Here is a 27,999-nt window from a genome sequence, read left to right as displayed (position 1 = left end):
CGTCACATTTCAAAGGGTCCGAGTCCCTCGGCGGGCGGCCGGCATGCGATGATGACTCACGGCAGCAGAATGCGATGGAGCAGGAAACATCGCTTGCAATTACACTGTTAACGTCACCGGGATAACTATAGTAAACATGCTATTTTCGAAACACGTTTATGAGCCACTTGTGGGACATCCATCTGCTGGAAATTGGAGAAGACAATGTGGAATTAAGCCCCAAAACATCTTGAAACTGTGATCTACATTTGCTGCGCTTGTTGCCTTAGTACAAAAATAAAAAGGAGAAACATTTGTAGACAGCGACCAACGTATCCTTCCAGTTCTAATGTTTGTGTCTGTGACTATTGTTCGGTTTAATTGGCGAGGGACAAGACATCTAAGATGCTCATACACACACACACAGCTAGAAACAAGTTTAAACTAAGAACAGTAACAAGGTATATGTGGCAAGAACATTGCAAGTTAAACTTCCCACACGAGAAGGAAAAAATGGAAGGTGGAGAAAATGAATAATTAATGCTGACACACCAAATATGAAGCCGCAGGTCATTGGCCATCATCAGAGTACTGGTTTTACTGGGCAGCTAATAGCTGTGAATCTGTCAAACAGGGTGAATTTGCTGGTAAGCAGCAGGATTGTAGCAGGATATTTCTATAAATCTTGTATAATCAGGAAGATATTTACCGACCAACACTACAAAATTAACTGTGTATCTGTGGGACAGTTATCGATGGCTCTGCCAGGTGCTGAGATCTTCAGCTTTCTAAACTCATTTCCCATCCTGCACCCCGCCCACTGGAATTTCAGGACTCTCCAAGTCGATCCCTGACATATTTGCAATTTCAGCGCAACAAGAAAAACCAAGCGAGAAATCAAAATCGCCAGACACGACAGCTCTAAAAAAACACAAATATGTGTCAGCTGCGGGTCAAAAAGTACATTTGGTCTTAATTATTTGTGGTATAAATTCAACAAGGTGCTGGAAACGTTCCTCAGACGTTTTGGGGTCAGTACCCGTGTTAGTGGGTGTTTTAGATTATGGATTATAGATGCTGATCTTTCTTAATCTTCTATCACGGTAAACTTAATATATTTGGGTTTTGAAGTGTTGGACGAACAAGACAAACTATATCAATAAGTATAATTTGGTGATGAGCAGATAGGTGGAGCTGAGAACACTGAAACACGAGGAAATGATAAAACAAATGCAAATCATTTTTTTAATCTGTACTAGCAACAAGGCTCAATAAATCGTTCTGGTCAATCGGTCTACCACTTTGGTCCAGAAAGAAATATCGCAACAACTTTTGGATGGATTGCCTTGAACATTTGCACACACAAATATGGTCTCCAGAGGCGACTTTGGCGTTTCTCTGACCTTTACTCGAGCACCACCATGGGACCGACAATTTTATCTTTCACCAAAATACCTCAACAAATATTTCATGGATTGCCATTGGCTACAGTGACTCTTTAAAAACAGCAAGAGCAACAACAACAACGGTGAGACTGCTGAGTTTTTAAGATGAAATGTTCAACGAATTTCTAATCCGTCAATCTGAACATCTGGTGTATGATTAAGTAAAAAGGTATGAAACTGCTGCTACAGTATAAAGCACTGAAATCAGAACCACTTCTCATCTGTGTTGACTTCCGTGTCATTCATGAATCACGTAGGAGGAGCACCATTGCAACACATTGACGCCACTTTTTTCGGAAATATTGACAGTGCTTGAGACGTATTAAAGCCTGCTACAGAAAGGTCAAAACACGAGATCAACATCTGTGGCTTAAATGTGTGTTCAGATTTCTGGCCTTCACGAGTAACTATCTGTATTGTTTTGGAACAAAATGTCTCCCCCCACCTCCACTGATATTCTGACACGATACTCACATTTTTAACTGCCTGATAATGGAAAACCGTGCTACGATGGAGCTGCTAGCAAATCTTTTTAGCCTTGAACTTAGTGATCACAAATTCAAAACGGCCAGCTCTCACACAGCATCAAAATGTGCACACTGTACGTCGTCTTGTGGAGATTGACCGATGAAAGGCTGTGAGATCCGACACACCTGGTACCACAGGACACATACACCTGGCATTAAGCGGCCAAATGGCAGAAAGTAGCTGTCAATGTCACGCAATTAAGAACAACCCAGAACCCAAAACATACAAACCCCAACTTAAAAAATCCCCAAATCCATCACTTTAACAGTAGATCGAGTCAGTATCATCTGCCACATTATAAAAACCAACGCACACATGTTCTGTAGGGTCATGGATGGAATCATCAAGACCTTGATCTCTGTTCCAAAGTGATATCTTTTTCTGGACTTAGTCTCAACAATACTGGAAGAGAAACCTGTACTCCACATAACTTTAGATAAGATTTAGTTTATATTCTGACAAAAGGTTCTGCCCTGCCTCATCAGGCTCTGATGGACGAGTCTCTCAGGGAAGCTGTTGAGACATCGCACTCTGAGTTTATGTGCTGGAATTCCCATGGCAAACTTCTCAGGACCGTCTGGTCCCACACGTGTGAATCTGAAACTCACAATCATAAGCTGTGCTCTCAATGGGCAGGAAAAGCAATATTTAGATGAGATCTTGAGGAAAGCGAGATGATCAACTGTTAGGGGTTTGAATCCTTGTCAATCTCACGATTCTATCTCAATTCTTGGTGTCGCGATTCGGTTCAGAATCGATTATCGATTCAAAGCTATTCCTGATTAAAGGTATAGAAAATGGGGCACTGTACGCCAGTACTCGTTTTGGTACAAAGATACTTTTCCTTATGCATCAGACGGACGACTTTACAGCCTCATCATTTTGTAAACTTGAAGGTGTTTCCAGGACTTGTGTCTATTGACAACCATGTTGACTATCAACCAGGCAGCGACCTCCCGTTCTGAAAAATGAAGCCAATGCGGAAGTGTCTTAAAGCTGCATTCTCTCTAATGTCCACCAGGGAGCGACTCCTCTGGTTGTATAGAAGTCTATGAGAAGATGACTCTACTTCTCTCTTGATTTATTACGTCAGTAAACATTGTAAACATGAGTTTATGTCTCAATCTCTAGTTTCAAGTCTTCTTCAATACAGCATGATGTTCATTTCGTACATTATGATCCATTTAGAGTCAAACACCATAGAGCAGGGGATGCATTGGGGCGGGGCTACGTTGGGATTGACAGGTCGCTACCAGCGCTGTATGCAGCATCTCTAAGTCACTCCTCCGCAAATCCAAATGTGGTCACTTCCTTGTTCCATGGCCACTGGTTGCAAAAAGCCAAGATGGCGACGGCCGTAATTCAAAATGGCAACAGCCAAAACACCAAACTCGAGGCCTTTAAACGGCAGTCCACAAACCAGGCGTCGTCTCTCAACTCCAAATCCATTCACGTCTCTCAATACATGTGAATGCTAGGACCTCCCAGTTGTCCGTTACCAGGGAATCCGCCGGCTACGTCGGCACCCCAGAAATATTGGAATTTTAATCTGGTTGACACTCCAATGTCATCTGTAGGCTTGTATAGTCTCGGCATGTGCTACATGTGTATGAAATAATAAAAATATACTTTATTTGTTTTGCACCATCAAGCTACATATTAAGCTAAAAGTGCTGAACATCAAATTGTGTGTAAACATAAACTAGTTCAGATCGTTCTGTTATTTCTCTCTGAACACATCGGTCATGAATATGTGGAACATTGCCATCCCCTTGGGCAAAAACCTGTAATTGGTAAATATCTCATCATGTATTTTTCCGGGGGAAAAAACCCCACATACTGTGATTTTCCGTTGTTTGGGAAGGAGGTAAGAGGAATGCTTGGGCCTCACATTTAGAGTGGTGCATATCACGCGGTGCCTTTCCAGGGAGCGTTCTCTTTCAGACCCATGAAGAGCAGAGTTAATAAAATCGCTATAATTCCTGCGTTTCCATCTCGGTAGTGATGAAAACACAGGATGAAATACGCAGCTATAAATAGACAGTGCATATCTAATATTATCACATGATGGGAGCCTGCCAACGTTGAGCTCACATCGCGTTTCACTGACCCCTGACTGTGGAAATCAATCGCAGCTTCGTCCGTCCTCTAACCAAACACCACACCACCTTCATTCCTTCTATGTGTAATACAAGAGCTATTCATGAAGCAACAAGTCAAAAGGCAGACAAAACAAAAAGATCTTGGCTTACTGATATGGGCACATATTGACCACCTATGGCCTGATAGGTTTGGATCATCTGTTTTGGAATAATGAAACTCTGCAGCACATTGCGTCGAATTGAAAAGGGGAAAGGATCATTATAAAACACAGATCACTGAATCATCTTTTTGGGCGTGGTGTTGACAGAACTGTACTGTGTTTATCCACTCAAAGCATCCAAATGCATTACTCATGTGCTTCTATGGACCAATCAAAGCTTTGTGTGCCACTGTGTTTGGTGAAGTCATTTCAAAACAGACCTGACGTCGGCACGACTGCTTGTAGAAACGAAGCCTCCGGACATGGTGAGGCGGATGATCGTGAGGCTGGTAGTCAGTGTAACGTGGGCTCAGATTACATCAGCTGAATGCAGGTCAACACAAGATTTATAACAAACTGCGAAGGACTACCAGTACTTTGAACCTTCTAACAGACCAGGATGCTAATTGTGCAATGTTCAAACTATTTCTTAAGTTGGGTCACACCTGTAGTTCAATTCCTTTGTACCAAGAGGAATGAAGATGTATTATTGTCTTTAAATTCAATTCCTGTTTATGTTCAATGAACCAAGAGCTGTGCTCATCGAGTCATGCAGGCCGAGAGCGATTCATTGATTGGACAGTTTTGCCGACTGTCTTCGTGTTTCATCAGTAAATCTGTGAACTCGGTTGGGTGAAGGCCAAATGAAGGATCGATTAAAAAATATATTTTTAAAATCATTAAAGGTTTGGAGGTACGTTGGGCACAATGTGATGTCAGTCTTGTAGGGTAATCTTTAAACTTTACATGAAAAGAATTAATGTAAAATATGGAGCGTTTAGCCCTTTTGATGACTCTTAATTCCTCGTACCCTTGTAGCTAACGAGGAAGACGTTAAGGATTAATGCGTGTTAATCTGTACACTGAACACACTTGTTTATAACGCTTGGAAGTAACTACCGCTGGCTGAGTGGCACTCAGATTTATTTAACGGCTCATTTTGAAGTGCACAAGTTCAGTAAAAGGCACATGTTCCCTTCATAAGCTCTCACTGTGCATGTAGTTGCCACAACCACACTGCTAATTTAAACACACTTAACATTTTGTAGCCATTTACAAATCACAGATGGCTGACTCAGACTGAAATAGAGCCATCAAACGACACTTCTCCTTTAGCATTGATTCAGCCGTTAACAACAATTACACCCGACTGAACTGCCTTAAAGCACGAACGGCCGACGAACGCACCCACGACTCCAAAAATAACCAGTTGCGAGACAAACATTAAAAGAAAAGACAAAAGAATATGCAAATGGCCTTGGAGCACATAAGTCTGCCATTTGCAAGAAATAAACTGAGAGAAAATATTTTTTTATATTTGGTCAATTGACAAAACCCTGAAATGCATAAAACCAATTATTTTAACACTTTCTCCCAGAGAAGCGGTGCACTGAATCAGAATCAAGGCTCACACAAACTCGTAAGCATTAGGGTTTTCTGACTCGATAATAATCCCTGCATGTTTTTGGTTTGAGTGTCTACATGTGGGGTGGATGAGGTTGACATGAACTGTCCCAGTCCCTCCCACTGGCTCTGGCATTCAGGTACAGCTCCCTCCCTCCTCCTATAAAGCCTCTCATGTTAGCAGCGTAAACTTCAGACTACAACTCATGGTAAAGTCTTGACAACCGTAGAAAACAAAACAACTTTAAAAAAAAGAAGGTACACAGCACACGTGGATGTGCATCATAAAGTCTCTACATTAAGTTACAAGGCCAAGCCAGAGGTAAGTGACTTTTTACACAATTTTAATGAAAGTTTATGATTATTTTCAAGAGACTGCTGGAGAGTTCTTCAGGTGTTTAATAATGTAAATTGACTGAATTGAAATTTGGGATGTGACTTTAAAGGACAGGGAGTTATTAGTCAGTGGTTTTGGGTGTACTGATGAACAGATGTTTCTAAAATAACCTGCAGAAATACATTAATATTGATTTGTGATTGACAAACCAACAGACTGTGACTCTTAACCAACTCTGTTGTGCAGCTACAGAGCCAATCCTGTCTGAGATTGACCAATCACCATGTGTGGCAGCAGTTTACAGCTAACCTCAACATAATCTCTTGATCTTCACCTCTGACAGCCAAAATGAGATTAGCTCTGCAAACGGTCATCTGCTGCTGTGTGTTCACCACCGTCCTGCCACTGCTGAACGGCACCGCGGGGGAGCTCAACACCAGCCTGAAGAAAAGGTGAGCTGCCCGACCGACGAGCACTGAGAGAACATTGTGTTCAGTTGTCCCTTTAACATTTAAATCAGGTGCGCGCCCTTAATAATACCAGAGATATTTATAGCAAGTAATGTTTGTTAGAAAAAGGGCAGAAAACATCACAATAACAGTCGGAGTATTTCAGTGTTGCCATAGCTCGACAGATACTGGATGTTTGAGGCGGATATTGAGATTTTTGAACGATATCGGTCAGAACAGATTGAAGCCATGTTTGATAAGGATCCCTGAGTTACTGACTACAGAATATTGATCAAGAAATGTCGTAAAAGGCGTTTTCAAAACTTAAAAACAAGCCGTGTCCCAGTGGACAAACATTGTAATTGAGACACCGTCTACAAACTACCTCAAACATTTTGCCATTCTGTTCTACAATGTCTTGTTTCCCAGTAGATATGCCGATACATCTGTGTTTAGTTAAACATCGGCCGATAGGTCACCCTGGCAGATTTATCGGTCATGCAATTTTTCCACGTGTTCGTAACAAAGGAAAATGCTCCATTGGCATCGAGTGAAATCATCTTATGTTTCGGACGTGTGCTGCTGTGTCGTACTGATGTTATCACTTCGTGTCTGTACCTTAGAGTCTGTGTTAGCTAGTTTGTGCCATCACGACCTCTCCCGCTCTCTGTGGCAGGTTTAAAGTGTGGCTGCAGAGCCGCGTGAAAAGAGACCTCTGCAGCAGCTCAGCGACAGCCGACGAGCAGCAGGATGACGTCACCGTTGGACCGCAGCAGGACGACGATGCAAAAGGTGTCTCGCCTCCACCAAGGTAACAAGAACAGCTGCATTTTGATGGTACATTTGCTCACATTTGATGGCTGAGGTTTGGCATGTATTAAGTATCTGAAGGCCCCCCCCAGATGCAGTCTAACATTACAGGAATACTAAATGAAATGTGAGAAAAGAGATATGTCTAAGATAACTGAAGAAGGTGGATGATTTGTCCTCTATTGCACCGATACGTTCACATGAATTTAAACTTGGGTTCAAACCCCGTCATCAATTTAAGTTTGAACCCTGTCAACATTTTATGTGTTGACTGTTGAGATTTAACAACCCTGGAAAGCAGTCTGAAAATAGAGCGTACATTTTTGTTTTGTTTTTCCAGCTTTGGACAACATGTCAGATCCAGGAGGTCAACGTCGAACAAATCATCCGGCTGCAAGTTTGTCACATGCGTGTACCACGACCTGCTCCACCGGCTGCACCAGATCAACGAGCTCAAGTCCTGTGCCCCTGGGAACAAGATGGGCTCAAAAGGCTACGGACGCCGCCGCCGCCGCTCTCTCCTGGACGCCGCTCAGCTCGCCCTCCGGACAGGAAGACAAAGACGGAGCACTGAAGCTGGTCAGCGAGTCCGCAGACACAATAGCACACGCACAGTGGCCTAAACACAGGCATGGAGAGGCAGAGGAGAATCCTTGTTGGGGTTATTTGCTCACAGCAGATCAAGATAAGTCCACAGATTTACAACTAGATATGCAAAACGAACGGTTTGCAACCTCAGAGGAAACTTTGCTCAGGTCCCTCTGGATGAAAGCGAGATTGCGATTATAGATGTGTGCATGCTTAGGCGCAGGGTTCAGTGTGTCTGAATTAAGAGTGTGATTTATGGATGAACTCAAGTCAGACCTGCGCGACTTGACAAGAATGTCTGTCTGTTCTTCAGCTTCCAATGTGAGCTACAAGACAATTCCTGCAGCTCTTCTCTGAAATACCCGTGAAGTGAAGAGGAACCGCGGCCGCGGAGGATGTTTTTGATTTGTTTTCCATCAAGAAACTGACATTACTGGACCCCAAACTGCCTCAAGCAGGAGGATCCTTTCACCAGTGAACTGCTTGTGAAGTGCAATTCAAACAATATGTACGATGTCAAAAATATATAATTACCAGCTTGTATATAATAAGGAAATATAAAGCGACCTTATATTAAAGCACACAATAAAACTATATTTTTATACAGCCAAATGCATATTAAACATGTCTTTTTATTTTTAACTTCAATGAAGTATGTATCTCAACTGTGCAAATAATTATGTGAATTTAGTACCTTTTCATTGAGTTATCTGTTGTGTTTTTGTAACATTGTTTATTAATCATACTAGAGAAGACTTTTGTTTGGAGGGTGCAAGTCTCACGTAGCAGCTTAAGAACAACTGCAAAGTGGTATTCTGGTTTTTGGCCGGACTTTGGATGCCACGGAGAGTGATGGAGAGCCTGAAGTAGGGCTGATGAATAATAAAAGTGCTGTGCTGCCATCTAGCTTTACAGCAGGACACATGGAACACACGAGGGCCGACGCAGCTCCAACAAAGCACTCCCTGTGGGTACGCGAAATATTCTGCTGTCAAAAGCCGGAGCTTTGAATTGTATCTTCATAAATCCTAGTTTACGCTGAAATGACTTGACATGCTGTTAGGTAACATGATTTATGCTCTTGATGTGGTGGAACGTGGCAGGCACTGTAATGGTTTTCAGCTGGAGGCAACGTCCTTGTTTTTGAAATAAATGAATGAATGAATGCAACAATGAACAGAACTTCAAGCAACTTCTATGTTATGTGGTGACCTAATGTCCGAACATTCTGCTTAAGTGCATGCGTGTGACAATGTCAGGAGGCAAAATAGTTCATGTGCCTCGTCATGTTATGATGGTACGTGTAGTAAAATACAATCAAATCCTCAATGGTTTACATTCCATTCTAAAAATAACACATGATTCATCAGCTGCACGAACTCAAAGAAACACATGCAACTAAATCAGTCTCGTGTCAACATGCTCCTCGAATTGCGAGGAATGTAAGTTTTGATGACTGGAGAGAGAGGCACAGTGTCCTCTTCACATCAGGAACACTTGAACGAAGACGAGCTAGAGATAATCATCACTGTGGAATCTGACCTCCACCTCACGGAGTCACAAACAACTTCACCAGAAATCTGGAGGATTTCATCAAAACGTCCTTATTGGAACGACGAGATTATATCAATGTAATGCTTTACATCACTTTCTAATTTCTTCAAAAGAGAATTAATATGTTGCCAATTATTGTTTGTCCATGTAATGCAATACATCTCAACTCTTTCTTACTTCTTCCCGCCAAGTGGGAGATATTTCAACTCTTAGAAATCCCAGATATCCATCACTCAGTGTTCTACTGAACGACTAAGAAGGTCTTTCGTTCCAGCAGCAGTCCTTTAGGCAGGTTTTTATCTTTCTGATGTCATCATGTTTTATATGGCATTGTCTGGTGTTATTTATCCTTTGTAATATGTTTTTGTCTGCGGTGTACTGTGTTGTTGTGTACTGTGGACTGTGTCGTCTGTATGAGTTTTTGGGTGGCAAAAGAGTTTCCCCACTAGGGATTAATAAAGTTTTCTTATCTAATCTAATATATAATTAGAAGTCGGCTAATGAATCTGCCATTACGACGTATAATCAGTAGATATAAAGATACGTAACAAGACGTTACACAGCAGGAAACAAAGACTGGGTTTGAAGTATTTTAGAAACTGACGCATATAAATAGTTTGTCCACCAGAGAGCGCTGACAGGTTTGTTATATTTAACTGCAAAATGTTCTGCTGAGTATCTAAAAAAACAAAGACAACCATGACGAAACTATTTGTTAATGAAGTGTAAATGATTTATGTGCCGCTAGTAATTAATTTTAACTCTCAAACATCAATATATCTGAAGCCAGAGAAATCCCTGCTGTGATTTTAAAGTGGCTCGATTACAGTAAATATAGCCTTCGGGGGAAGAGAATCGAAGTCTTACACTAATAACAGTTGAATCAAAAGGTCATATTTGATGCATTTATTGGACAGCAACAAGAAACACTGTGATGTAAAATACTGTAGTTTAACAGCAGTTAAGGCGGTCGTGCAGAGAATATGAATTGTGATGCAGCCGTCCAGGGGCAATGAGAGGGACTTCACCAACAGAAGAGTGTCCTCCACCGTCCAGAGGACGGGGTCGTCTTTACTCCACCACTCTGAATCCATCAGCCCCAGTTGACACCAGATACCCTATCCTGTACTTTCCACCAACAAATGTGTACCACTGACACTCAGTGTTACACTTAAAACGATTATGAACATCTTTTTATTCTCTTTTAATTATGATCCCTTTCCCCTCCTACATGTCTCTAAATGAGAAGCACTATTATAATTAAATGAGAATTAAAAAGGTAATTGAGACGGAGGTGAGGTCTACCTTCTCAACACTCCTGCAGAGTTCTGATAAGGTACGATAACGAGACAATAAAGAAGACGTGGCAAAGGTAATAATCACAAGTTGTTCTTCAGAAAAGCAACACGGCATCATTGGGTGTTTTGGATCTTTCAGCATCACACCAGTCGACCCAGTCGGGCGGAATCGAGCCCTGACCTGTGTCACAACTTTAAGGAGTTTAACTTCCTGTAATGGTCAACGTCTTCTGTCTTTCAGCGGTTAGGGGACACCCCGATCATGAGCTCGACCTTAAATTGAGATAAAACGTATGATTTATATGTGAAGAAATAGTGTCCGATACAGGTCCTTTATGCACCTTTTTATGCAATCCATGATGTTGCCTTCACAATGAACTGCACCTTGGCCTACACCCTGAATAAACGGACATGAGTGGGACCTATAAATAGTTTCCAGTTTGCAACTACAAGCTTCCTCCAGCACTTCCTCTACTGCACTGACAAACAACTGACACAGATCACTTCCTCATTCCGAGTGGTGGAAATTTTAAAGCAGTTAAAACTCGTTGCACCGTTACATTTGTCTAGAACGGCAGCGAGAGAGTCGACCGGTCGTGTGTCTGCATGCTGGAGGAGGCTGCTCCGACAAGACTTGTCTTCTGTCCCCTGAAGCCTAATAAGGGTCTCGAGCGCCGGCATTGTGCACGACCCTTCAAACAGTAAGTACACTGCGGTCACATCTGTTGTTATTAACTACGATTCTTTGCACCTGGGTTTTTAACTTCTCTTCTTTAGGCCTTGTATCCATCGTCACATCTTATCGTTTCCAGCACTCTTGCATTCTTTCCAGCGCTTGCGCTTCTTTGCACGGTGGTATCTGGTGACTGAAATACCGTGGCTGTACTTCTGCTCCGGAGGATTCTATTCTAAAGTAAAGATGCACATTTCTGAAGTGGGAGATGATTTTCAGTTCTATATTAATCATTTTTTCAGATCAGAAAGCATCTAGAATGTTTAAGAATGGAGGAAATAGAATAAGTTGTTTAATTTCAGGAGCAAAAAATGGAAGAGCTGTTTCTCAGCCTCAGCTCTTTCTCTGTGGAGTTTGTACAAAACACTCTGCTCATGTGTCTGCAGGTGTAACATTAAACTATTGTTCCCACGCAGTGCAAAGACGAGCCAGGTCAGGTAGATTTGAGATTATACATTTCCCACAGGTATGAATGTGATCGTCTATCAGCTGTGATGAGCAGCCGCCTTACACTATTTTACTTGTTCATCACATTAAACTGTTGGCAGCAACACAGCAGTTAGAGAAAGAGTGAAGTTATTGTAAAATCAGTACTTCAGATTTACAGGAGCTGTCCTCGCATGAGCATTAAAGCCAAATGCGTATCCTCATATATTCACTGGACGGGGTAGTTTGGGTGTTTTATAATACCGTCGGTGTATTACCTAATGTAAGTGATGGTCGGCACGCCCCCAGTTTGGACAAACAGACCATACGTTATATTTAGAATATTTTCCCGCCATGGAACTGAACAGAGTGAAACTCATCTGTTTTTGTCAAAGGAGTCCTGTGGCTTTGAAGAGAGCGAAGATAAGTTTCACTCTCCATGCCGAAAAGCGCTTTCTGATGTCAAGAAAAGGAGTGAAGATATTCTAAATATAGCGTACGCTTAAACAGATATTCATTTTGTTTAAGTCGGTCTTTCTTTTAGGAGGCTAAAATACATTTTTGCTGCTACAACCTCACTTTAAAAACACCCGAACCATCCCTTTAATGAAACAATCCTACGCGCGAAATTAACATTGACGTATGTGTATTCGCTTCCCATTCACTGCCAGTCAATGCAAGTGAACATTTGCTTCCGCTGGCAAAGCAAATTCTCATCTTCACGTCGCATGGAGTTCAACTTTGGGGAACTTTAATTGGCAAAGTCACAGCCTCAATTAAAAGCAAAGACGTGTGTGGTTGACTCCACTTGGCACTGGAGACAGCGATAAAAAACAGCAGATAAAAACAACACCTAGTAGAGTGCAGATCACCGTAAGGTATGTCTGCAACATCCACTGCTGTAATGCATTGAATGAGTACAATATATGAACAGTGTGTCTTTGGCCAAAGAGAAGCAGCTGAACACATGAAAGGTAAAGTGACTCCAGTATGTTTAAGTGCCATTTTAAGAGTTTTAAGCATATTTTAATGAACAGTTGGATAATATTATGAATCGCAATCATTTCGTCCAGCATAATAGTGACATGAAATGTTCATGTTGTCCCATGCCTCCTTGCCCTGTAAAGCCGAATAAGACGTGATATAAAAAATAAAAAGGTCACATCACAACACAGATTTTTGGATACATTCAAAATGGTGATATAAAGGCAATCTAATAGTTGTTGAGGCATTTATACTCAAAACCACAAATGCAAACCTCAGGGTGGTACTCGAGGAAAAGTCTGAAGATCACCAAAGATATTATGAGTCATCCTCTGGGCACCAAGAATGTCTGAACCAAATTTCAAGGCAACCAGGGATGCGGCGAGATTAGTGCTTTGCATGCAGGGTGTGCTGTGGTTACATAAATGCTCGAACTCCTCAAGACTCAAGTTCCTGTGTCTTGCTGGCCAACCACCTGCAAGCTGCTGATTAAAGTGAAGGAGGTTAGCACTGAAGTTAGCAACAACTCCGGCTCAGGCTCCCTTAAGGTGGGCTGACCTTTATGGTGAACCAGCTTTTACTTACTTTCTGCAAGGCAAGTCATTTCACAGTTATTGATAGCAAGCGGCTAAAATGTGTTAATTCAACAGAGGATAATAAAATGTAAACTGAGCAACATTTAAGCCGTATTCAAATTCAAGAGGTATGTTTAGTTTAATTCAAATTTAACTAAAAAACACATTATCAATGCAAAATTAAATACATTTCTAACTAAAAGCTGAAGTGTAGATTACTTGGGAAATAAAATGTATTTTCTATGGTCATGATCATCTTTAACCACCAATCTTAAAACAGTCGCCTCCTTTGTGACCACACTTTTAACACTTTCTGAAAATGCACAGTCATCCTTCCTCAGTGCGTCACAATGAAACACACAAAAAGCAGGAAGCATCTGAAAGCAGCCATGTCCCTTATCTCAGTGAGAACCTCCACTGAGCTGAACAGTTCAACTCACATCAATACAAAGATACAGTGCAGTTGTTAACAGACACAAATAGACTCAGCTATGATTTTAAGGTTATATTTGTCATACTTTATATGTTCAAAACGCCACCCAGCAGCAAACAGTGCATTCCATTCTCCAGGACCGGCCCTTTTTAGTCCCCCAGAAACGCAACGCGCCTCAACATGTCTTTCAAAGGAAAGTTCAGTTGTACACCTGAGAAGGATGCACGAGTCTGCCTCACTGGGCGGAGAAGTCTTCACAGAAACTGGTCAATGCTTTGTTGCCCTTACCTTCATGTTTACCTTCAGAAATTACTAAGATCAAGGCTTAAACACGCAGATCTATTCTCCACATAAAGCTCATTCTACACATTTACATACATGTATGTGCAATTTGACACAAAGCTGGTGTAAGTACAGCGTTACTGCAGAGCCTTCACAGATGCAATGGTGACTCAAGTGTTAATGCTGTAATGTTTGGCTTTGTGTACATAAGCCCTCTGACTGAACAAAAAGAAAAACAGGAAATTCCAAAAGCAACAGAGCATCTCGAGTGAACTGCTCTCAACCGACTGCCGTCCGTGGTTTCTCTTTTTGTGCGTGTCGGACAACTTTACAACTTTAATTTGGTTCTGAAGACTCTGAAAACTCCACCAGCTCACTCAGAAGTCACATCTGAGATATGACACCACTAAACTCTGAATTAGTCCACTGCTAATTCAAGCTTTGTTTCTCTCAATGCAGATCAAGATGAAGAGAAGGGATACGCCCCTTCACAAGCAGCGGTCTTCACCAGGCTTGGGGAAAGGTGAGAACATATTCCTGCAGGGTTTTTCCTTCCATTATACGCCTCGGGCTACAATTGTTCCTTGAGTGTTGCTGCCAACTTCATCGCTTTTACGAGAGCTACAAAAATTGTGAAATTGTATCGTTCTAAGTCAAAATCTTCAGACCCTCAACCCCGACGGAACCCAGAGACACTCCTGTCCAGTCCAGTGTAGTGTGAACATAGTCCACACATTCATAATAATAAAGTACCAATAGTCTCACGTATACCACAGTTCACCGTGCATCTGTTGACTGTTGCTAAATCAGAGTGTCCCTCCATCGTCGGTGCTGGACGAGGACGATACAGAACCACCCCACTTCACATTCCTGTCTCATCGCAGTGCTAAATACTGAGCAGGAAACAGTTTCGGCAACATGAAGAGCTACAATGACCGTGTAGAGTTTTCATCAAATAATAACACAGAACTGTAAGAAAAAGCCCGGACCAATAGCTTTGTGAACGGATCATTTTGTGACTTCGGGTAAAAGTTGTTCGAGCCCCATTTCTCAGTGAGAAGACGGACACTCCTCCTTTAGACATGCTTTGCTTTCACTTTGTTTCAGTCAGATCTTGGATCGAGTTATTTTGGATACCAGGATACACAGTTACGAGTACTGACGTTACCTTCCATCCCTCTGCACTGTATTCAGAGTGATGATCTCGTTACAGTGTGAACCATCCACATGAGATCACAGTAAAGCATTCACTGCTTTTCTCTTAAACCGTTACCACATTAAAGAAGTAATATTTCTTGTTAAATAAATTAGTTGACATGACTTTCTGCAGTTTGAAACATTGACTGTAGCAGCGTGAACCCTTACATGCTAGCTCCACCATGGACAATAGCTGGGACTGTTTGCTTTTGGTCAACAATGGATTCTTTAAATTGCCTCAATAAAAACTATTTACATTCCACATTTAATCTCCATGGTCCTTAAATTCACAGTCAGTGGATGAAGCTATACTTAACTGTCATTTGGGGAAAATTAAGATTTTTCAAATGCATTTCCCCGTGGCTTTATATCACCTTTGAGCGGTCGTACATATCCCACCCCCTCCTCGTTGCCCCACCGTCTCACAGATAGCCGCTCACACGTTAGCAGCCAGTTGCGACATACCAGCTTGGATTAGCAGCCCCTGTTGCCATGACGCTTTCAGCGCCCTAAAATAGGAGGTAGAGAGGGACACTCACGACAACAACAACTAGCAGCTGCATAATATGCACTGTGTCACATAAACAGAGGAGCAAGGCTTGACCGAGGCAGTAGGAGGGAAAAGCCAGGAGAGGAAGCGTCGTAGAGCCGAGAGAGCTGCAGGCACCAGACCAGAGGAGTCATTTAGAAGTGTCTCTGAGACAAAGACAGCTCAGAGCTTTATCGTCTTAGAAGAGACCGGAGCCGACACATGACAGCTGAAATACTTGACTCACCAGGCAGAGACAGAGTCATGGCCAAAATCACAAAGGAAGGTAAGAGACACATACAGCTCAGTCACTCAACGTCTGTGGTTTGAGTATTCACTGTATGTAGGTAAGTACTCCAGAGTATTTCTAGGTACTGAAGCATTTTAATGAGCATTTTTTAAATATTTTTCTATTTTTCCAAAACACAAATGTGCATATCTTTAGAAATGTTGTGACGTATGTTAACAGACCCCCCCGACAGACTGCTTTCAGTGTGTCAGGGTTCTATAATGAAGGAAGTATAGGTCAAGGTCACCCGAGAGGCTGCTCAGCTGTTCCGGTAGAGAGAACGTACACAAGTCGAGAGGCTCGTCACAAATGCCGGCTTCCCAAATATGCAAGTCGAACAATTGTGCCAATGTCATGTGCGACAATAGCAACAGTAGATCTCACACCAGTGGGATTCAGTTGGCTGCCAAAGGTTTATTTAAAAACACAACTCTGCTGTGCGACTCAAAATATGAATTCACAGGGTCTCACGTTTAAAAATAGGAGCCTGGCTCCTCGTGCCAAGAGCATGTAAGAGGATCAGGTCAATACAAATAAACATGATTGTTTTCCCAACCAAAGGGTCAAGAGGACGACAGTGATGCTAATAACTGCCCTTCTAACAACAAAGAGGCAGACATTCCTTTTCCATTTATGGTAAAAAGCTGAATTATCAGGATACTTATCTGCAGATTCTTTGAGAATGTTTACTTAAGTTTGCTGTTGCTGCGCTGATCTGGTTTTAAAGTTTCTACAAATGCGCTAACAAGGACGATACGTTTGACCGACTTAAAAGACTACTGTGGCGAAATGCAACGATGAAAAGCACGAGGAACAGTTGTCAACCACTCTTACAGTCATTCAGAGGTGTGAATCCGTCACACACGTACCCATTCTCCATGCATCTTGATGTATTGCATCCACAATCTTCTATATTACTGCACATGGCTACTTTTGTAACCATTAACACAAGCAGTCAGATAAATCTGAACCCACTTTTGTTTCAAAAGTTCTTTTAAAAATCTGACCACAACAGTCTTCAACATAAAAGCCGATTCTTTTCAGCATCTGTGTGAGCCACCTCTGCACATGAACATACATCTCTGAATGCTTACATGTCTTTTGCACTGCAGGAATTAGCCTGCAGCTGCTATCTGACTCGTCCTGTCTCACAGCTCTTCTACTCTCGCTTGGTTTAATCACTGCATCTCCTGACGGGTTCAACAACACCACGCTGGAATTTCAGCCTGCATGCACAGAGCCTGCATGATCCGTCACTGCCTCGTTCACATACTCATCTTCCGCCGCCAGTCATTAATGCAGATCAGACCTAAACTGCACGATAATGTCACGCTATTGGATTCAAAGAAATAAACACAACGATGCATCAGCCGACAAATAACACAGCATATCCTTCCCAGGGCTGTAATCACAGAGAGGCTGACCCGTAGCCAGGACCCTGATTAACTGTGTTTACTGTAACTTGTCCGACGCGTTGGCAGGACATGCAGCCACTCAAGACATGTTTACTGGTGAGTTGCGATGAGGCATTGCAAAACATGGCAAGTGAATCTCCTCACCCCCGCCACCCCCTAACCGCCAGCTCATATTCGGAGGTCTCATGTTTATCTTGCTGGTATTTGTTTTCACTGCCACCGCTAACATGATGTTAGTTCTCCCTCACAGACGAACTACTTCAGTGCAGTGAACAGAGAGTAGGGGACTGACATGCGCTTTAAAAACGTGGCTATTAGGTCATGTAAGCATGTCATTTCTATAATTTTATCTTTTTCCAACACCAGTTTGTGGTTTTTCTTCTTGCCCACCAAACATAAAGAGCTTTTTTTAGTCTTTTCCGACCACTCAAAGCGCTTTCACACTACTTGTCGTCATTCACCCATTCACACACTGATGGCAGGGGCTAAGTGCCACCTTATGTGCCATCCACATTCATACAACTGCAGGCACAGCTACGGGAGACATTTTGGGGTTAAGTGTCTTGCTCAAGGACACATCGACATGCGACGAGCCGGGGACGAAGCGCCGGCCCTCTGATTGAAGGAGCTCTCCACTTAGCCACAGTCGCCCACACGATGTCATTTGGCACAAGCCTGCGTCCACTGTAGGCCTGCACGAGCAACAGCTCTCTGCCCAGAACCACTCCATCATTCACATCTTTATTAATTGTAATAAACACTTTTGTCGGATGTGCTTTTTTAAGCAAAACAAAAAAGAAAACATTCGCTGAAACTCAAATCTTTCTCGACTCCCTCAGAAGTGCCGCAGCTCTTCAAAAGACTGTCGATGAACGAGGTGGATGAGAAGGTACGCGTGCTGGCGGAGAAGGTGTACGCCTCGGCCCTGAAAGAGGAGGACACCAATGACGCCCTGTCGCTGTTCAACGTGCCGGAGGACTGTCCCATCGGCCTGCAGGAGCACAGGGAGCGGGCGCTGCAGCAGGAGCTGGCAGCGCAGCAGTCTCAGGAGTCTGCTAACAAGTAGGAAATGTGTTCGATCAAATCTGCCTCTCTTCATGTGCAGCAGCCCTTTTGCGTCTCGAATCTCCACGTGTGAGGTGAAAAGACGTGAGCGAGTAATGGCCGTCCTCTCTCTCGCGTGCGTCACTAGGAAGAAGAGTTTCAAGCTGAAGCGTTCGCAGACGGTGTCGTCGCAGATACCCGGCGATGGTGACTGGGCCCGCTCCCCAACGCTGGACTCGACCACAGCACAAGCTTTGCCCAGAGAGGACTCTCCAGACTTCCAGAGAGTGACCATCAGTGGAGATTACTGTGCAGGGGTAAGCAGGGTCAACACATAACATGCACTTGAAACTGTGGCTTCATGCTCATCACATCTCCCTGCACTAAAAAAATGAGCATCTTCATTAAAAGAAGTGGCTGTGCGCAAAGATCGACACAAGACGTAAAAGAGAAACTCGTGAGGCTGCAGTGCTCATTTCAAAGTTTGGCCAAAGTGTGGCCATGTTTTTACCCATTTGTTGGTGAAGTAATAACTTTTTTCATGACGTTTCCAGATCACAGTTGAGTATTATGAGCAGGCAGCCAAAAGTCTGCTTGGGGCGCTGTTCATCAGAGAGAAGTACTCCAGACTGGCCTACCACACCTTCCCCAGGACCACCGCCCGGTTCCTCCGCAGCGCCGAAAATAAGAAGTGGCGGGAGGAGGATGAGATCATGCCAGGTAGGGCCATCAGAGAACCTCCTCTTTTACTCATTGGACAAACGTTTTAAGTTAATACTCCTGTCTTTACTCTTGTGCGACGTGGGAGGAGCTATTTTGGGAGTTCTTGGATCCATTCATGAAAAAAAACCCCAGCTGAACAACCAATCAGCGACCCTCCAACTCTATGTACCTTCATGCTAGACCTGTGCAAGTAAAGCCGTTTGTCCAGCTCAACCAACCAACACAACACGCTAGACAAGTGTAAGACCCTGTGATGGAACAGGTGACATATCTTGTTGTTGCTGTCAGTGAGCCTCGACTGCAGCACTCTCACGTCCAAGCAAAACAACTCGGACTGAGAGCAGAAAGCAGCAGAGATAAGTCAAGAGACAGATATAACACCGGCTATTTCCCACAGTCGAGTCAATGCAATGGGTGTCCTTGAGAGAACAGCAAGAAGAAAAGCGTTGGAACAACGAGTGCAACATTCATTTGATGTCAGCGGTTCTGTGCGGTTTACGTTTAGTCGTGTTTTGCATGGTAATGATGAACAAAACGTCTATTTTTACGACTTCTCTGTGTGAAGGGAGTGTGAGCCAAAGTCAGTCGAACAATTCATGACTACAGATAGGAATAGCTGTCCTGCATACAGATACATATGTGGATATGACCACGGTGTACTGTAACCGGTCCATCAAGTGTGCTGTACTACACCAGACTTGGATTCGGGCAAAGAGAACGTGGGAGCTAAATATAGAAGGTTCATAATCTCAAAGGGTTCAGATAAACAGTTTACAAAAAACATTATTTTTAGAGTTCAGATTCGTAAACTGAGTGCTACTCTTTGGCCCTTTTTGTTTATTTCCTCCCATCGTCTGCAGACATCTGGCCTTTCCCTCATGAAGGGGAGGACCCGTACTCCATGGAGGGTATTCCCGAGGACCTGAACTACGAGCTGCAGATGAAGGACGGCATAGTTAATGTTTACGACAACGCCGAGGCCCTGGAACAACAGCGGCCCCACAACCTCCCGTACCCCGACCTCGAGACCTTTTCCATAGACCTGAGCCACGTCCTCGCAATGATAGCCGACGGCCCGACGTGAGTGCACAAACGTTTTCAAATATTCTATTCAATGGAGATTTTAACTCATATTTCTCAAAAAAGCCTTCCTGAGCTGTGGGGCAGTGTGCCTGAGGAAATGATTCGTGACATATCTTACATTTGCCTCCATGCCTCACAGAAAAACCTACTGTCACAGACGGTTGAACTTCTTGGCCTCGAAATTCTACCTCCATGAAATGATGAATGAAATGGCCGAGCTAAAAGAGCTGAAATGTGTTCCACACAGAGACTTCTACAACGTCAGAAAGGTCGGTTGGTATTTTTTTACATCTAGCTCCACATGCAAATAATCACGATATAGAACCTCGATATTAAAAAAGATGTAATAAGATTCATGTGGCCGACATTGCTTCAGTCTGAGCTTTTACTCTGAAGGGCCGTCTCGCTACAGCAGAAGGTATTTCTAACTAAAGTGGCCCGAGTCTAAATAAACCGAAGTTAATGGATCCGCTGTAACGAAGTCATGCACATCGTCTGCTTCGTGTCCAACACAGGTGGACACGCATATACACGCTGCTGCCTGCATGAACCAGAAGCATCTGCTGAAATTCATAAAGACCACGTACCAGACGGAGGCCGATCGCGTGGTCTTGGAGATGGCCGGTCAGAGGTTCACGCTGAAGGAAGTCTTCCACAAACTCAACAAGGACCCCTACGACCTCACCGTGGACTCTCTGGACGTGCACGCTGTAAGAACAAATTCATAACCGTCAAACTCAATCAATTCCAGCCACATTTCTGCCATACAGTCAAACATCCGGCTCGCTTCGGATGATTTATCTAAAAAGAAAAAACGTCAAATAAATCAGGTCATCACGTAATAACTCCACGTGCATGCCGAGGTTTCATTTGTCGTGTTCGAATAGCGACAGAAGTTTTCACTGACATGTGCTTACTGACACGAGGATGCAATTATGGGTGTTGATGCGTTTCACGTGGTGTTACGCAATCATTTTTATGTTCCATGCGAGGTCCTCTTAATGTGTAATCTGACAATAATCAACACACTTTGTTGGATGGAGAACGTGATCACAAGATTCCCCCTCTCTCACGAATCACTCTCTTTAGGGAAGACAAACATTTCATCGCTTTGACAAGTTCAACTCCAAATACAACCCAGTGGGAGCCAGCGAGCTGCGAGAGATATACTTGAAGACAGACAACTACATCAAGGGGGAATACTTTGCACGTCTCATCAAGGTGTAGTATGAGTTTAAGTACTAATATCACACTGAGGTCCTAAAAACTGTGTTTTCATGCATTTCATTAGATTCTGCTCAGGTTGAAGTTGGATGAAGCGAAACTGGAATTATGAAAAGTCAACAAACTGTGCATGTCGGCTCACTGACAAAGGCCGAATAAACACAATACTTACTTTAAAAACAGTATTAAAAAAGAATAATAAATGAAACAGCTTGAAGTTCAACCTAATTCAATTGTTATTTAACTATTTAATTAATTTCTCAAGGTATTCGAAGAATCAAAAGTGCATGGGTGCATTATAAAACTGATGATAACAACAATAATAACAATAGATCATCTTTCACAGCAACGGTGTTCAGGCCTTTGCCTTTATTTGCCTTTTATTTAAAGTATAAATTAGTTTTCTCCTCCTTAAAGTACATGTGTATCTTTGTGTAAATGTGGTTTGTATTCAGTGTATTTTCTGTATTTTGTGTGTAATTGTATTCCAAAGACTTGAACCCTCGGTGATAATTGCTTTGGTTGTAAAGGCCTTGCACCCACTGCTGGGGGACAACTGATACTAGACCACATGAAGTATCTTAAAGTACTCTTGCTCTATGGGTATTTAGAAATCAACTTGTTATCTGTTGCGTAAAGAATTAACAAACGGTCGCTTCTGTTTTATTGAGAAACATCACCAGCGTCCTGTGGTTTGGCGTCTTGTTTCAGGAAGTGGCCAAAGAGCTGGAGGACAGCAAGTACCAGCACGCCGAGCCCCGTCTCTCCATTTACGGCCGCTCTGGCAGCGAGTGGGAGAGCCTCGCAACCTGGTTCATCCAGCATAAGATCCACTCGCCCAACATGAGGTGGATGATCCAAGTTCCCAGGATCTAGTGAGTGCTGACAGTAAAATAATAATACGAGCTTCTTTTAACGCAAAGCTGTCTGCGTCCATTTAAATGTGACGATAAGTTGTATGAAAGGTTCCTCATCTTCACAATTGTTGTATTATTTCCTCCTTTAAATAATGACTGATGAAATTCAGGTAGTTTATTTCGGATGACCATCAGGGACGCAACAACATGACTTTTTTCAGTTCCAGTGTCGATACCTGGGCCATATCGGCCGATACGGAGTACCGAGCCGACACCATTAAAACGATGCATCCCTCACTGTGTGGAATAGATTTCAATCATCCCTTTATGTGTGCGGCAACATCAGGCTGAAGAAATCCTGAGAAGATCATTTTTAATGTCAGAGTTTAATTGTTCTGAATAAGCAAACAAATGCTAAAAATCTGTTTTTTGAACGGGAAGATGAGTTCATTTGATTCCTTTTGTCTTGCAGTGACATTTTCAAGTCAAAGAAATTAGTAACAAACTACGCCAAGATGCTGCAGAACATTTTCCTCCCCCTCTTTGAGGCTACAGTGAATCCCCAGAAGCACAAAGCAACTCATGTGTTCTTGAAATACGTAAGTACGCCAGTGATCGGTGGAATCTGTGACAAGAAACCTTTTAAAGTGAAATACTGTAGCAGCCAATATCTGTTTGTTTTGCCCGGAGTATTCTCAGATTTTTAGTGACACTTCTTTGGAAACAGACTGAGCAAACTTTACCAGCAACTCATTGGAGATTGCCATTGTTTTCTTTGGCTGGTGAGTGAAGCAAATCTACGAGCCGCTTGCATACTTCACCAGCGTTTGAGCGGTGCTGATGAACAAACATGCATGATTGTGTAGTTTCCTTTCACAAATGTGCCGCTGACATGGTCGTCGTTGTCCTGTAGGTGACAGGATTTGACAGCGTGGATGACGAGTCCAAACACAGCGACCACATGTTCTCTTACAAAAGCCCGAAGCCTGAAGCGTGGACCACCAACGACAACCCTCCCTACACCTACTACCTGTTCTACATGTACGCCAACATCATGGTGCTCAACAACCTGCGCAAGTACGTCCTGGATAACTGTGCAAAGATTCCCGAGTCATTTTATGACATCGAAGGCCAACGCAATTAACACCTCGTGTTACTTGCCATGTTCACACTGATTCCTTCGTAAAAATTCAGTTTCCAGTCTGATCTGCAGGTATTTTGCATCTGTAATAAAGCCAGGATGTAAACACCAGACATATGATGTTTTTTGCTCATTATTTGTCCCTCCTCAGGGAGCGAGGACTGAACACCTTCCAGTTTCGTCCCCACTGTGGCGAGGCCGGCTCCATCACCCACCTGGTCTCTGCCTTCCTCACGTCTGACAACATCTCCCACGGACTCAACCTCAAGAAGGTGCAGTCCTGAAGCCATGCTACGGTTTGATACTCAAAGTCAAACAATTTGCTGTTACCTGTGACAGAAACCCTACAAATGTAGCACAAGAGCATTTGTAAAGTTCCTGGAGTAACTCCGGTAGTATTACTCACATTGCTTTGCTGTCTACACCCCCCCCCCCCCCCCCCCACAGAGTCCAGTGTTGCAGTACCTGTACTACCTGGCCCAGGTCCCGATCGCCATGTCCCCACTGAGCAACAACAGCCTGTTCCTGGAGTACTCCAAGAACCCGCTACGAGAGTTCCTGCAGAAAGGCCTGTGTGTGTCGCTGTCCACTGACGATCCCATGCAGTTCCACTACACCAAGGTCAGAACCACCAGGACCAGAAGGCATCACATGACTGTTTAAGTTCCTCGCAGTCAGCATCACTTTACGGCGGACTGTCTTGGTGACGCCATTATCAGCATCAGTATAATGCTCAATACTGTGTGTGGTGCAGGAACCCCGGGACTTCACTTGATGAAACTTAAACTGATACGTAGTGGGAAGGGCTGCAACTGACTGGTATTTTTCATCAATAATTGTACCGATCCTTTCTTCGATGCATCCGTTTATCGGTTTTTTTTGTCAATGAAATGTCATATAAAAGTGACAGAAACACCAATCAAAACTTCACAGACTGACCAAAAGTCCAAAACCCAAAGGATATTTGGTTTACTGTGAAAAAGAGAAGCAGAAATCCTCTCACTTGAGCAGCTGGAACCTCAGACACTGAAGAAACTGTTTCAGTATTTTTGTTAAATACAATTAAATAAATAAACGACAAACAAAAAATCAATAATCAAAATAATTCATGTCATTTTTCTGTCCAAAGACGAACCATATCAGCTGTACTAGTAGGACACACGTAATCAAATTACTCTCATAAGAATAAGCCATAATGAGTACGAATAAATTAATGTAAAATGTTCCTTTTAACCCTTTCAGGAGGCCCTGATGGAGGAGTACGCCATCGCAGCCCAGCTGTGGAAGCTGAGCACCTGTGACTTGTGTGAGATAGCCAGAAACAGTGTGTTGCAGAGCGGACTCTCACATCAGGTAAAGTTTCATACCTGGCTTTTAGGACTTTACTACGTATTTCTCACAGTTTACAAGCTGACAAGACAGGCTTCATAAAATAATCCAATCCTTAACAAAATAAGGTTCAAATTGGGGGCTTGACCTAAGATTTAAATCTCACGTCGTGTGAAGAATCAGAGCCTTTTGTCTGTTTAACGCTATTCTTCTGAACTCTGTCCCTCAGTGAGCGAGCAAAGACGGTTCCAATACATTTGAGAATTTAACAGCTGAGAGACATTCTACCGTTTAAAATAAACGTGTCAGTGCTCTCTGGTGGACAAACAATGATGACACTGCTTCTAAACGGCCTCGAAGATATTTCTGGCATGACTACGGTTTCTTCCCTTTGTCAATACAGATATATCTTTGTTTAAGCTAATTTGGCCTATTCAAATGTTTCCCCTACTTTCCCCTTATGAGCAAATTATTGGTGAAACATTACATTATATTAGCCCCACCTGCGCTATAATGAGGAGTGCTTCCTCTTTTGTACAATCCCTGTCTCAGTTCTTCAAAGGTCCATAAAGGTCTTCCTACATCACTGTAATAAATCCAACTGCTTATGGAACGGTCCTAAATGAAACCTTGTCCTGGAGCTCATAATGCTACTGTGTCCTAATACAGAGGAATATCATTCAGTCACGGTGTAACATAAGATAAGATCCTTTATTAAGCTTGTTCTCAAATAGAAAAGGTCAACAATTCAACCAAACTATCTGCACAAATACCACATGTTGAGGTCACAAGTATGCGTTATATCTGCTCTACATCTATATCTACCGGTATATTATATTGATATTTTTCTATTTCTTTACCTTTTCACCCTGCAGGAGAAGAAACACTTCATTGGTCCAAACTACCGACAGGACGGACCGCAAGGCAACGACATTCAGCGGACGAACGTGGCACAAATCCGCATGGCCTACCGCCACGAGACACTGTGCAACGAGCTCAGCTTTCTGGTGGACGCAGTGAAGACGGATGTCGGCACAAACCTACCCGAGTGATTCACCACGCGAGCACAAACTGCGCCTGGATATATCCTCAGGGATAAAAATACATATATCGAATGTTAGATGACACGTCCATTTTTTTTTTTACACATTCTTATTAAACTGTCTGACCCAGATTTGAAAAATCGGGTTCTTTTTATTTGATGTCGGTGCAGAAATGTGTCGTGTTACTTGATTGTTAGGCCGTATTGAATGCTGCGTCTGTAAACTTTGCCCTCAAGTAATTGGGAAAGAATTTTATTTTGACGGGTGTGAAGTGCACGTGTGGATTTGGATACATGAAAGAATTAGAACAACACTCTGAATATAAAATGAAAAATAGTTCTTATAATCGCAGTCGGCAGTGACTGGTGAATGTTTTTTTTGTCACTTGCATTTACCCTGTTGTACTCACAGCTGTAAAAAAAGACTACCTTGTAATCATTTTAATTTTCTACGATTGTCATTTCTTATAGATTTTGAAATGTAAATAAAGGCTGCAAAACAGTCGACAATGTTGCCGCAGAGCTTCTTTTTTCACTTGTGCATCTCCATGAGGTTGCATATAGAATGAGACTGAAAGTGAGCGGATCTTCTTAAGAGTAGACATCTGCTGCCAACTTATAATAAGAGACATTTAGACTCCATCCACAAATTCAGAGTCATTAGTTTGAATACAAGCCCTGTATTCCTGCATCTTAAAACAATCATCTCAGTTTTTTTAATTGCATCCTTGGTATTAAAACTCCTATCATAAATAAATATCACAGAGAGTGTATGTCGTTACTTTGCAACGGTGAGTCTTTTGTCTAAAAACTGGAGTGCACTGCTCATACTAATGAATGACTCATAAAACAAATACATTTCATGGCCATTAGCCACCTGTAACTAATGTATGAAGGACACTTCTACAGTGGAAGATAAATATATTCCCCATGGCCCAGAGAGAGGAAACTCATTACTGCTCCAGCTAAGAAATATTTAAGTTCAGTGTTGTGTGTAGACCATTTCACAGTTATCGTTCAGATTTAAGTTCCCTGTTTAATTCCTGTCTCAATGCATGTGAATGACATAAGCTGATAGGAAGTTGTCTTGCAATGCAATCGTGTATGTAGACTATTAAATATGGATATATGTAAATAATATGTCAGTATAAAGAGAGGGCTTTACAATTAAGTTGTAGTTAATGTTAACTATATATTCACAATTATGTATTATAATTATATAATAATTATAAATAGTATGAAATATAAATAATATATATATATATATCATTAATTACAAAACTGACATGTTGTAGATACGACTTATTGTTAACACTAGAAACGTGTAGTGTTAGCTTGCTTGCAGTAAACATCTTTCACAAACGTGTTGTGCAGGAACATTAGCTAGCTCAGTAGCTAAGAAGCTATCCCGACACGATGACGTCACTCTTCCACAGGAGCTAACCGGAAGTTAGTTTAGCCCTGATGCTGCTACATGGCGCTCGGTTACGTAAAAATCACATATTTCACACATTTGAATGATCATAAACTGAAAGTCTTTGATTATCGCCACTGTGTGGCTTTGTTCGATAAACGTACAAACTTACCGGAACAACGTGGATTTACTGTTGGACCGTGCTGCGTCCTCAGACTAGCCCCGTGTTGACATCACGAGACCGGTTAGCTCACCTGTCTGTGCTCGCGATAAACTGCTGGATGTTGGGAAAATAAAAAATAAAATACTGACACAATACTGATGTTTTCCCCCCAAATATCTCCGTGCTGACTTACCTGTATTAGTAAAAAAAAAAATATATATATATATATATATATATATATTTGAAATAAATAAATAGATTTAAAATGAAATATATTTATTTGTTTAAAAATAATAATATATATATATATAAATATATATATTAGTCTCATTTATCACCTCTTTTGATCGCTCATGTTTAATTTGTTTATTTGGCAAAAATATTTTTGATGGAAAATAAAGGCAGTTTTTAATGTGACCCAG

At 42.3% G+C, this 27,999-nt stretch overlaps 2 protein-coding genes across 3 annotated transcripts; both read left to right on the top strand.

The window, feature by feature from the left end:
• Nucleotides 1-5,857: 5,857 nt before the first annotated feature.
• On the top strand, nt 5,858-9,075 carry admb (adrenomedullin b). Its single transcript, XM_079267149.1, has 4 exons — nt 5,858-5,980; nt 6,339-6,447; nt 7,121-7,255; nt 7,595-9,075. The coding sequence occupies exons 2-4, from the start codon at nt 6,344-6,346 to the stop codon at nt 7,875-7,877; spliced, it is 522 nt and encodes a 173-aa protein (XP_079123275.1). The 5' UTR covers nt 5,858-5,980; nt 6,339-6,343; the 3' UTR covers nt 7,878-9,075.
• A 2,163-nt stretch (nt 9,076-11,238) lies between these two features.
• On the top strand, nt 11,239-26,550 carry ampd3b (adenosine monophosphate deaminase 3b). 2 transcript variants are annotated; one of them, XM_079266047.1, is made up of 16 exons: nt 11,239-11,395; nt 14,587-14,650; nt 18,397-18,619; nt 18,750-18,918; nt 19,156-19,321; nt 20,185-20,404; nt 20,547-20,676; nt 20,923-21,117; nt 21,497-21,628; nt 22,343-22,506; nt 22,961-23,087; nt 23,402-23,565; nt 23,781-23,901; nt 24,077-24,250; nt 24,872-24,982; nt 25,834-26,550. In XM_079266047.1, the coding sequence occupies exons 2-16, from the start codon at nt 14,593-14,595 to the stop codon at nt 26,008-26,010; spliced, it is 2,331 nt and encodes a 776-aa protein (XP_079122173.1). In that variant the 5' UTR covers nt 11,239-11,395; nt 14,587-14,592; the 3' UTR covers nt 26,011-26,550. The 2 variants fall into 2 exon arrangements, with proteins under 2 accessions (XP_079122173.1, XP_079122172.1); XM_079266046.1 differs by lacking the exons at nt 11,239-11,395; nt 14,587-14,650 and adding an exon at nt 15,871-16,139 and having other exon boundaries at nt 25,834-26,548.
• Nucleotides 26,551-27,999: the final 1,449 nt, after the last annotated feature.

Source organism: Melanostigma gelatinosum (assembly GCF_949748355.1).
Source record: "Melanostigma gelatinosum genome assembly, chromosome: 1".
NCBI classification, from domain to species: domain Eukaryota; kingdom Metazoa; phylum Chordata; class Actinopteri; order Perciformes; family Zoarcidae; genus Melanostigma; species Melanostigma gelatinosum.
Note: the sequence above shows the minus strand (reverse complement) of the source record. Positions and strands in the feature narration are given on the sequence as shown.